This window comes from Mustelus asterias, chromosome 7 (assembly GCF_964213995.1).
Source record: "Mustelus asterias chromosome 7, sMusAst1.hap1.1, whole genome shotgun sequence".
Taxonomy (NCBI): Eukaryota; Metazoa; Chordata; class Chondrichthyes; order Carcharhiniformes; family Triakidae; genus Mustelus; species Mustelus asterias.
Genome location: NC_135807.1, coordinates 116111013 through 116123184, shown reverse-complemented (window position 1 = coordinate 116123184; position 12172 = coordinate 116111013). Strand labels below are relative to the sequence as shown.

The window sequence follows — 12172 nt, the reverse complement described above, 5'->3', positions numbered from 1 at the left end:
TAGAATTTTTTGAGGAGGTAACTAAGTGTGTTGATGAAGGTAGGGCAGTTGATGTCATATACATGGATTTTAGTAAGGCGTTTGATAAGGTCCCCCATGGTCGGCTTATGATGAAAGTGAGGAGGTGTGGGATAGAGGGAAAGTTGGCCGATTGGATAGGTAACTGGCTGTCTGACCGAAGACAGAGGGTGGTGGTCGATGGAAAATTTTCGGATTGGAGGCAGGTTGCTAGCGGTGTGCCGCAGGGATCAGTGCTTGGTCCTCTGCTCTTTGTGATTTTTATTAATGACTTAGAGGAGGGGGCTGAAGGGTGGATCAGTAAATTTGCTGATGACACCAAGATTGGTGGAGTAGTGGATGAGGTGGAGGGCTGTTGTAGGCTGCAAAGAGACATAGATAGGATGCAAAGCTGGGCTGAAAAATGACAAATGGAGTTTAACCCTGATAAATGTGAGGTGATTCATTTTGGTAGGACAAATTTAAATGTGGATTACAGGGTCAAAGGTAGGGTTCTGAAGACTGTGGAGGAACAGAGAGATCTTGGGGTCCATATCCACAGATCTCTAAAGGTTGCCACTCAAGTGGATAGAGCTGTGAAGAAGGCCTATAGTGTGTTAGCTTTTATTAACAGGGGGTTGGAGTTTAAGAGCCGTGGGGTTATGCTGCAACTGTACAGGACCTTGGTGAGACCACATTTGGAATATTGTGTGCAGTTCTGGTCACCTCACTATAAGAAGGATGTGGAAGCGCTGGAAAGAGTGCAGAGGAGATTTACCAGGATGCTGCCTGGTTTGGAGGGTAGGTCATATGAGGAAAGGTTGAGGGAGCTAGGGCTGTTCTCTCTGGAGCGGAGGAGGCTGAGGGGAGACTTAATAGAGGTGTATAAAATGATGAAGGGGATAGATAGAGTGAACGTTCAAAGACTATTTCCTCGGGTGGATGGAGCTATTACAAGGGGGCATAACTATAGGGTTCGTGGTGGGAGATACAGGACGGATATCAGAGGTAGGTTCTTTACGCAGAGAGTGGTTGGGGTGTGGAATGGACTGCCTGCAGTGATAGTGGAGTCAGACACTTTAGAAACATTTAAGCGGTTATTGGATAGGCACATGGAGCACACCAGGATGATAGGGAGTGGGATAGCTTGATCTTGGTTTCAGATAAAGCTCGGCACAACATCGTGGGCCAAAGGGCCTGTTCTGTGCTGTACTGTTCTATGTTCTATGTTCTAAGGAGGCCATTCGGCCCATTGGGCCTGAACCGACAACAATCCCACCCAATCCCCATAACCCCAGATATTTACCCTGCTAATCCTCCTGAAACTAGGGTCAATTTAGCACGGCCAATCAACCTAACCTGCACATCTTTGGACTGTGGGGGGAAACCAGAGCACCCGGAGGAAACCCACACAGACACGGGGAGAACATGCAAACTCCACACAGTCACCCGAGGCTGGAATTGAACCCAGATTGCAGTTAACAAGGATTGTCCCAAATTGTTCCAGGATGCAAACCCTTGCCGCTGATATTCCCACTCAGCAACCAGACAGACAGCCTGTTTCTTGGTTGATTGTTGGGTGCGGGAAATGGAAGGAAAACTTATATTGAAGTCTTGCCATCAATTTTGGCAAGAGCTGTGCTTCTCCAGCCTTGTCGGATTTCCCTTGCACTTCCTGCCTCTCCCTTTAATTACGGGAGTGCCTGGCACTATGAGGCGCAGTGCTAACCACTCTGCCACCGTGCCGCTCTATGTCACATGTAGTGTCACATATGGTTTGTTTCTTAATTACCTTAAATCGGAATCATTTAGTTACCAACTCTTCTGCCAGTTTCTCTTTATTTATTCTATCAAAATTGCTCATGATTTTAAACAGCTCTATCAAATCCCCCCTTAACCTGCTATGGTCCAAGGAGAAGAATCCCAGCTTCTCTCATCTCTCCATATAACTGAAATTCCACATCCCTGATAATATTCTAGTAAACCTCCTCTTCACCTGGGGCTTAGACAGTATTTTATTAAACTTTCTTCGTGCTCTAGGCTTTTATTTATAAAGTCAGAGGTCCCGTGTGCATTTTTAACAGCTTCTCATCTTGTCTCGCCACTTTCAAAGATCATTGGACTCACAAACCCAGGTCTCTGTTCCTGCACTATCTTTAATATAGTACAATTTACTTTATGATAACCTTAGCAATTACTTCACTAAATGGCACTCCAATAATTAAAGGGAGAGGAAGGAAGAGCAAGGGAAATCCGACAAGGCTGGAGAGGCACAGCTCTTGCCAAAATTGATGGCAAGACTTCAATATAAGTTTTCCTTCCATTTCCCGCACCCAGCAGTCAGCCAAGGAACAGGCTGTCTGTCTGGTTGCTGAGTGGGAATATCAGTGGCAAGGGTTTGCATCCTGGAACAATTTGGGACAATCCTTGCTAAACGCAATCTCAGGGCTGGCTCAGCAGAGGCTTGAGAGAGTGCACAATCAGCAGAGGAGAGGCTGCAGAATTTCTTCAGGGAGCAGCGGGAGCACTCCCCTCGGCCCACAAGGAGTGCTATAAAAAGCAATCACCTTAAGATGGCAGCTCCAACCTCCCTTTTGCTGTCAGGTATCCTAAGCCCTGTAAAAGCCAGCCAACAACAGCTGGCTTTGATGAACTCACAGATGATCAGTATCTAATGAATCCTATTGTAAGTACACATGCACGTCAGATGAAGTAAGAATCAGGCTTGGCTATGATAATCCCCATTTTCTTTCTTCATGGTGAAAAATGCTTACTGACACTCACTTACCAGTGAAAAATGGCCAACTTGGTGAAGCTTTGATATCTGTTGAGTCATAACCTAGTATTATTAGGTGCTTTCAAAGAAATGGGGCGAAAGTTGGTAAGTAAAATCCAACAAGGTCATTTCTACCTTTGGGTGGAATTTTCCCATCCAACCTGACGTGGGAATTGTAGCAGGCGGGATAAAATATTTGGTGGACCATATATAGGTCTGTTGGCCTTGGCTGGGCACATGCAGCTGGAAAATCCCCATTATCTTCAATGAGGAATTCATGTCAAATATTTGAAGATGATGAATTTAACAAGATTCTTATCAAATGACTGTGATGAACATCAACACATATGTGTAAACCATCAAAAGTTAAGAGGTTTCAAATCATACTATTCAGTTACTGTACAAACATTTCAGTGTACAGAACATTTAATAATAATATGAAAGGAAGTGGAAAATGATATCAATTGACTGCTGAACCTTGAAGGAAGAAACAAATTGATATGTCTGAATAATGATGTATATTTTGAACTACAAATTCCAAATATATCTGACTGCGAGCCGTGGTGGCTCTAACAAAATCTGATAATGGACATAAATAGTTCATTTGCATGACTGTAATTTGGTGAAGTATTGGAAGCATCTCACCAAAATAAAAACAATTGCGGACATTTCTGAAGTTAAGTCATAGTCCACTGATGCAGTACATAATGCACTCTTGTTCTGTGCCATGGAAAGGTAAGAGCCATGAATTCCTTTTTGGATTTCCTCACACAGTGAGGTGCTTATCCCATTCAGGTCAACTAGCAATGTTCCAAACAGAAATGAGGGATCATAAAATAAAGACCTGGTCAACATGAATTGCTCCTGTGCCCTCTTAACAGCTTGCTATAAAATAACATTGGCAGTCGCCAAGAACAGAAATTCTGCTTGTCTGGCGAATTGAGAAATGATGCATTTGATGGGAGGAAGCATTAGGAATTTGAAGAATGCATAATTCAAAATGACAGGGGAAAGAAAATAGAAAAATTAAGCAAAGCTCATTCCCACTAGGGTCAGTCCAAATGAGCGTAAAATGTACCACTTTTGACTTTTATTTTGATTAAATAAACCATGAAAAGATAGCACCTGCTAGAATTAAGGTCTAAGTGTTTTCATTTGGTATATTAACGCTAAATTAACTTTCAATATAAAACTAAAATAAAAATTGAATGTTGTAAAATGGGCTGCAAATTTCCTTTCACTGCCTTTACATTATGGCAGAGTCAAAATCTACTTCAAGGTGTTAAAATCAAAAAAGTAATATCTTTGTTTAAATAAATGACAGAGCATTCCCATGTGAAAATATTACATTATTATAAACATATTTTCCAAGTTATAGTGTAACAGTAAATAAATTCAGTAATGAATATGCATAGCCAACATGTTCATCCACAGAAGCGCCATACAGCATCAATTTGGTGCCAATCCACATTTTGTTTTATTTTATGCACCAGATGTTGTCACAAATCTTTTATACACTAAAATGCAATGTATATATTATAAAAATCTTGCTTAGAGTTCACACTTCCTGTTCACAAGCCCCACTTCCTGTGCCACAATTTTAGATCATGTTTTTGTGTCAACATTTATCATTGCAATTTAGAACACTTCCCATGCAATTCTCCTATGTCAACTGTCATGCCATAGTTTATGTTGTGGTCACTAGGTGGCTCTATGGAATGACTTTCTGAAACATTTCTTCCAAATTTGTTGCCATTTTATATTAAAAAATACATGATTATAAGAAGTGTCGCTGGTGATTTACTAGTCTACTTGGAAAGGTATTGGTTCATAATGTATTTGTTTGCAAGGATTTGATGTGATTATCTAAATCATCAAAGCACATCAATAGTTAAGTCAGCTGGACATCGTTCTGCGATGAAAATAATCCTTGTTTTTTCTGCCCACCTCAAAATATTATTCCTGAACAATTTTAATAAAAATTGTGACCTTTTTAATTGCATCCACGCGGTACTTCAATCACAAGAAACATCCAGTTTCCTTGACTTTCCCTTTATCCCCTCTTTGAGAAATGACTTCCATGAATAGAACCGAGCAACTCAACAGCAACTGATTAGACTGGAGACTTTTCGTACCTAGAGGGAAATTACTTATAAAGGTTTGTCAGCTTATTGTGTGGTACTAATTCAATCTTATTTAAATATTGTAACATGTAAATTAATTTGTTTCTTTTAGTTAAAACATTAATTAGAACCTGCCCTAAGTTAATTCTTAAAATGCAGCATAATGCAACTTGATACACAGCTTTTCAGAGAGTCAGTCTGAAAGAGGTATCATTGGTAATGCAACCTCTTCTCAGTGAGACTCAAGCTCACCTGAAAGTAACAGAGTGAAACTTCTTGTTTATTTTTATGGAACAATGATCTACTATCTAATACAATGAGACACCAGTGGAAACTGCTGATGCTAATCCACATTCCTACACCAGCAATAAGAGAATTACTGCTGAATAATACGTTTCATACCAGGCTGTTTTTTTCTCATAAAGCTAAAGATTTAATTGAAAGTAAAAGCACAAGTGTCAAATAATGTATTGAAAAAAGAACTCTTGGCTTGCTGGAGATCGACATTATCAATTTAATTAATCAATAATATTAAAACACAAATAAATACAAAAAAAAAGGAAATGCCCTGTCAGATTATTAATCTCCCCCTATTTTCATCCACAGTTAAATTCCGCATGCAATCATATCCAGTCTTAATATATTTTTAACAGGTACTGATGTAACTCTTCTATACCAACAGCAAAATTCCCTATCAAGTACATTATGAGTCAGCATTACATTCAGTGTGCCTATTCTGTACCAGCAAGCAATAAAACAGAATCTTTCAATGATGAAAAAGAATGTGAACATTGTTTTGTAACTAACATTTATTCATAAATAGTGCATTGGGTCAATTTTCCATCATAACGTTAAAAGGGTAATTGATGTGCCAAACATTTTATGCATGCATACACCATTAATAAGAAAATGCAGAAGACAGAAATACCTATTATTCTGATGAGAAAATAAATTGAGAATTACCTGGTATAAAGTTGTATCTTGCCAGAAATCCAATAGATTCGAGCTCACCATCAGCAACAAATTTAATCCATAAATATCTGCCCGATGATGTTATAAAAGGTGGAATATTTTGACCACAGTAACGTCCAATCTCGGTAGAAAACCCAAAAGGTCCATCCCGCACCTCGATGTGGTCAAATTTACATTCCCAAGAAGGTTCAACGGAGTATTTTTCATCAAAGTAAAGTTCAATGCTTTGTCTTGGAGCAGCTGAATGGTAACATCAAACAATTAGTTCAAAGACAACAAAGAAATATTCATATTATGTTGCAAGTGTGTAGTGTACTGAAGAAGGAGGGTGTGTTTGGATGACACAAGACATGACATCCAGACCAACTCAGTGCAAATAATAGCATCTGTACCTTGATAACATGTAATGTAAATATTTCAAATAGCACCAATATTAGCGTAATATAAATCAGCACTTCCTAAACGTGTTCTCACTTTACCCCATTTTGAGGTTTGAAAATTGATGTGATCCCAAAATGAGAGCTGGGCGGGGCTTGGAACTGTGGAGGGGGGAGAGACTTGTGGGAGTAGTGGTGGAGGTGCATTGGGAGTGGTGGGGGGGAGGGAGAGGAAGGCAGTGAGGAGTGTTTGAGGTGGAGAATGGATAGAGCTGTGGAAGCAGGGGGAGAAGAGAAAGATATGGGACTGGGGATGTTAAACTGCTGAGGTTTTTTTTCCAACAGAATCACCTACCTTTTCATCATTTTTTTGGAGCAAGAGTCAGTCAGTTGGTTAGGCCGTACCTACCACTGGGGTAAAAAAAATGCTAGCGCCTCATATCTGTTAGCTTTCAGTCCAAGTTCCACAGCAGCCTCAGAGCTCATGACCCCAAAGTCTCATCTTGCAAACCCATTGGTATTGTGAGCCCAAGTTTGGGAAGCCCAGTTATAAATAACAAAAACTGTTACTATCTGTTGCTTTTACAAGTTGAAATAAGTTGTATGTTTATTTCATGTTGCATCAAACCGATGATCGATTGCCAATAATAAACCCATGACGTGGATGAAATATGGGAAATATTCTCACATTAATTAGCCTGTGATGAGGATGCGATCAATTTAAATAAATCATCATATATTCAATTCCTTTCAGTGTAAAATAATCTTGTAAAAAAGAGCTGCTTTCACTCAACTCCTGAAATCCTCAGTAAAGATATTGTGGAATACGAAAAGAGCCTTTTTTAGGTTGTAAAAATGTATTTTAATTATGAGTATGGTTTAAAATGCGTTGCTTTGTTGTAAAATACTTGGTAAATGTTGTGAAAGTGTATACTGACTCTATGTCAGAAAATCAGATTGGTTTTAATCTAATATTTAAAGCTACCCTCACTGTAGAAATAGCTGGATTTGTTCAAGACAAAAAAAGGTTGTTTTACTTTTTTTGGTTTTGATTAAATTTCTTGTGAGAATTTTATCAGTAACAATCCATACATTCTCATGTTACTTTAGCTGCAGCATGTATTATGTGAAATGTCCATTATTCATACCTTCAATGATGTATATGCACTCTCTGTCAGGAGGGTACTTGTTTGGATAATTGGGAGATGTGAAGAAGCCACCATCTGGATTCTTGATCCAAGAGCCACATTGCACTGACTTTGAAGAGGTTGATTTGTCTGTAAACAGATCAGAGTCAGTGTCAAACCGGTACTCAGTAAAACTTATTTATCGAAAGCACTAATGAATCTCGCATACTTTGATCATTGGCAGAAGAGGTTGAGTCATAAACCTATCAGAGCCAGGTATAGGGTGTATACCAGCGCAGGGTTAGGGTTTTGTTTGAAGTGCACAGGTGAGTCAAGGGTGGGGGAGAACACAGGCTCACCAAAAATGAAGCAGGGCTGAGGCAAGATAGGAGAAATAAAGAACAAATTTATATGACAGCTTATTGTGTCCTAGGGAAGCTCCAAAGTACAATTAATTACTTTTTGAAGTGCAATCAATTGCTATGTCAACAAACACAACTATAATTTTTCATCAAGCCATGTCTAATAAACACTAAATAAATCTAAGCTTAGTTGAGGGTACTGCAGCACTGTGGTTATATTACTAGACTCGGAATTCAGAGACCTGGATTAATGATCTAGAGACATGAGTTTAAATCCCATCATGGCAGCAGAGGAATTTAAATTAACGAAAACAAATCTGGAATTAAAAGCTAGAATCATTAATGCTGAACATGAAACTCCCGGAATGTCATAAAAATCGATCTGGTTCACAAGTGTCCTACAAGGAAGAAAATCTGCAATTCTTACTCTGATCTGGTTGATATACAACTCCTTAACTGCCCTCAAAAATGCCTAGCAATCCATTCAAGAAGATAGTGACATGGTGGCACAATGGTTAGCACTGTTGCCTCACAGTGCTGGGTTCAATTCCAGTCTTAGGTAACTGTGTGGCGTTTGCATGTTCTCCCCCTGTCTGCATGGGTTTCCCCCTGCGGTCCAAAGATGTGCAGGTAAGGGGGATTGGTCATGCTAAATTGCCCCTTAGTGGCCAAAGCTGCATAGGTTAAGTGGATGGCTTTGCTAAATTGCCTCTTAGTGTCCAAAGATGTGTAGGTTAGGTGGATTAGCCACAGTAAATGTGGGGGTTATGGGGATAGGGCAGAGGGGAGGGCCTGGATGGGATGTTCTTTCGGAGAATCAGTGCAGAATTGATGGGCCAGATGGCCTCTTTCTGCACTGTAGGGATTCTATGGTGTAGTTCCAGACTCACCTACTCAAAAGTAATTAGGGGTGGGCAATAAATTCTGACCTTGGCACGGATGCCCACATCCTGTGAATTATTTTTTAAAATCAGATAATTAAGTTTTTGTGGTATTGAATAAGGGAGCAATATTAGGCAGACTCTGTGGATAACTGATGGAGCATCCCGATATCAAATTATGGCACGCAGTTATATCAGAATCAACCTACTGTAAGCGAGATTACAGATTTATACAGGTAATTGGTGTGCCATTTTATTTATAGGATTTGTGATAAGTAATTCACTTCAAAGTTCACAGGGGACAATTTTTGGCAGCTCATTCAGATACCTCTGAGGTGGTCTTGTGCTTGAAATGCTAGTTTCGCCCTGGTTTAACATAAAAAGTCATCTTTGTAAAGGAGTTGAAGTCTGTGCGAGAAATTGCCACCCCAAGGCTTGTTAACAACATAAAATGCTTCATTGAAGAGTGTACATGGAACTTTAGTAGTTAGTACTTGTCCCAACAGTTTAGGAATAAGCATGGTGTTGGAGTGGATTCCATTTGCTACTTAAAAGAATATTCATTATTTTACCTTCAGTTGCTGTTGGAGCTTTGTAGAAGACTTCTGAAACAAAACAGGTGTCTTTCTTGGGCACCTTGTCAAGCTTTCACCAACACTCTAGCAACCCATATCCCAGAAATTCCATAAGAACTTCACCTAGTAATTGCTGCGCTGCACTACTTTAGTGGAGAATCTAAAGGAGCTTCCAGGCGAAAGGGAATGCTTGGTCATGGGCATCTTGCTTGGGATACTACTTGGGCTGGGTGAGGAATGATAGTTTAAATTTATTTATTAATGTTACAAGCAGGCTTACATTAACACTGCAATGAATCTACTAGTCTCCACACTCCGATGCATGTTCCGATACACTGAGGGAGAATTTTAGCATGGCCAAAGCATTTAACCAGCATGTCTTTTGGACTGTGGGAGGAAACTGGTGCACCCAGAGGAAACCCATGCAGACAGAGGGTGGAAGTGCAGACATCGCACAGACAGTGACCCAAGCTGGGAATCGAACCCGGGTCCCTGGCATTGTGAGGCAGCAGTGCTAACCACTGTGCCACCATGCTGCCCAGGAGGACATGAAGCAAGACACAGCAGTAACTAGTTGCAGTAGGAAGGGAAGGACAGGAGGGCAAGATGGTGTCATTCCCTTTCAAGGCTGCAGGGCACACCTTCTCCTTTGGACTTCCCCCTAAAGGACCTCCGGTGCCTCGTCTGAGAACACTTCCTTGGTCCCTGAGAGCCAATACGCTACTGTGTACGGGCCAATACACTCCACACTTTCAGAGTTAAGTGTGGAAGTGGAGCTCACATGTGCTGCTCCCTGAAAATAGGGTCTGCTCAGCCCCTGAGAGCTAAACATGCAAGTTTCTGGTTTAGCATCTCCAGGCAAACTATAATAAACAATTGGGATCAAAATCGTGTGCTAAACTCAGGCTTTCAAACCAATATGTTTGATTAGCACAGCACTGACTTAGCACCTACTTTAGCCTTCTAAACAAACATTCTCCCATAATAGCTTCTACACCACTCATATTGAAAGCTTTTGTCCAGTCTACAAGTGTTAGGGTGGCAATATTATATAGACATACATACTGCTGTATCGAGTTTGGTCAAAGATTTTGCTGGAACATGATGAGGAGAACATGTTCACGGATTATGATGAGAAAATAGTTACATTTGGGGATAATAGTTAGGGGAATATCAAGAGTAAGAAATAACCAATTGGAGGTTCAACCAATGAGCAAGTGGAAAATTAATATTCAAGATGGCATGTGCAGGCACAAGAAATGTTATCAAGAGAATACATGCTTCTCTCCACACCACCCCCCGCACCCCCAGCACTCCCCACTCTGAATAATTTCTGTGGTCGACTCTGGCAGACAGTGAACTGCAGTGTCTGCTTCATGCAGTAACTGTGGCTGGGCAAAGCATTTCGAAAAATGTTGTAGCCATTTCGAACTATATGAGTCATTTCAATGCTCGACAGGTCACTGCAGTAAACTCTAAAAAAAGTGACATTATCTGCTGCCAGTGATTACAATCAGATAATTAAAACAGCGGGGAGAATACGTGGTTAAGAAAGAAAGGGCAGAGTGATAAATATTACCTGATGTCTTTTTTGTTGACACACACAATCCTAGAAGGATGAGATTTGACACAACTGCAAAAGGAGGAGGAAAAAAACACATTTATCACGGGGATTTTTTTTTGTTGCCTGCATTAATATGGGTAAATAGTTATCTACAGCCATTAACTGGAAGCTCTGTTCAAGCAAATAGTTTTAATACAGCAGGTGGAAGTTCATGTCACTTTTACGGCGAGCGTTTTAAAAATGTCTCACCTGCAGTGTTAACACTGTAATTATATTTATTATTCACGCAAATGGGAGATTTCATGTGTTTATGTCAGAAACGACTCCAGAGTACAATTACATTAAAAAACACACACGCACAAACCATGTTCATTTCTCCCCCCACATCAGTTTTTGTTTGCTCACAGCCTATAACCAGAAGTTAATAATGATAATCCATTTCAAAAGTTCTAACTCATAGCTTTGCTGGGGAGCTATGGGGGGTGGAAGGGGAGGGGGGGGGGGATCTTCGAGAGTTTGAGAGCAGGTGGAATAAAGGAAGTTGAGATCCAATTTGATCTGGTAAATAAATGGGTGGCTAGGTCCCGAGGGAAGTAAAAGGCTAAACTGCAAGTCTTTTGGGAGACAGTTGGTTTTCTGAGTGAGCACTGGTCAGAAGAGTGCCTGAAATAACCCTCCTGCTCTCTCTGTCTCTCCACTCCCCATCCTGTGGCCCTTCCTCGATGCTAGCTGCATCTATTACCTAATGTCCAGTTGGGGTTTCTACAGCGTCTACGAGGGTCCCTTCGTTTCTACATAGTTCAAAGTCTACAGTCGCTTAACCATCCAGATATTGACTGTCACAACAGCGTCTCCGGGAAATGCAGAGGCAGAACTTACCGTGAAACAATCTGAGCCGATGCCCATGTACCATGTCTGATTCTTATGCACGGGGCTCCAATCCAAACTAATTCCATTTAAGCAATGCGTGGCTGACAGGATGACGGAAGATGGATGGATGGATTCAGGAACAAAGCTGGGAACACAAGACCATCCACATTCCAACTCCGTTTGCAACACTATACATGTATGGACATATGTGTGTCTTCAAAAAAACTCAACCAAAACTAATCCCCAGCAGTTTCGCACAGAATCCCAGCTCGATCAGAATATCTCCATGATTTCCACACCAATGTCGCCACGATTCTTGCCTTCTTTTCATTCATCAAAGGGATTAATAGGTCCGTCATCAGCCCTCTGACCGCTCCACCTTTGCAATCTTCTGGGAAAGAGCCGCCCAGCCAGAACTACTCTTTCTCAAAAGCGTATTTAACACACAATCCGTGAAAAAAACACAAACACAACACGATCAGATCCGTGCAGAACAATCCCGGGTATCAAAAGATTTCGCTCCAACTTGGACTGGATTCTTCCCTCTC

The 12172-nt window shown here is 40.7% G+C and overlaps 1 protein-coding gene across 1 annotated transcript in view; it reads right to left on the bottom strand.

The window, feature by feature from the left end:
• neto1l (neuropilin (NRP) and tolloid (TLL)-like 1, like) overlaps nucleotides 1-11667 on the bottom strand; it is a 247050-nt gene extending 235383 nt beyond the window's left edge. The window contains exons 1-4 of the mRNA XM_078217144.1: nucleotides 11634-11667; nucleotides 10770-10823; nucleotides 7394-7522; nucleotides 5860-6108 (exon numbers count right to left, since the gene is read on the bottom strand). Of these exons, the coding sequence (XP_078073270.1) occupies nucleotides 5860-6108; nucleotides 7394-7522; nucleotides 10770-10823; nucleotides 11634-11667 (466 nt within the window). The remainder of the gene's footprint in view (nucleotides 1-5859; nucleotides 6109-7393; nucleotides 7523-10769; nucleotides 10824-11633) is intronic.
• Between the last annotated feature and the right edge of the window lie 505 nt (nucleotides 11668-12172).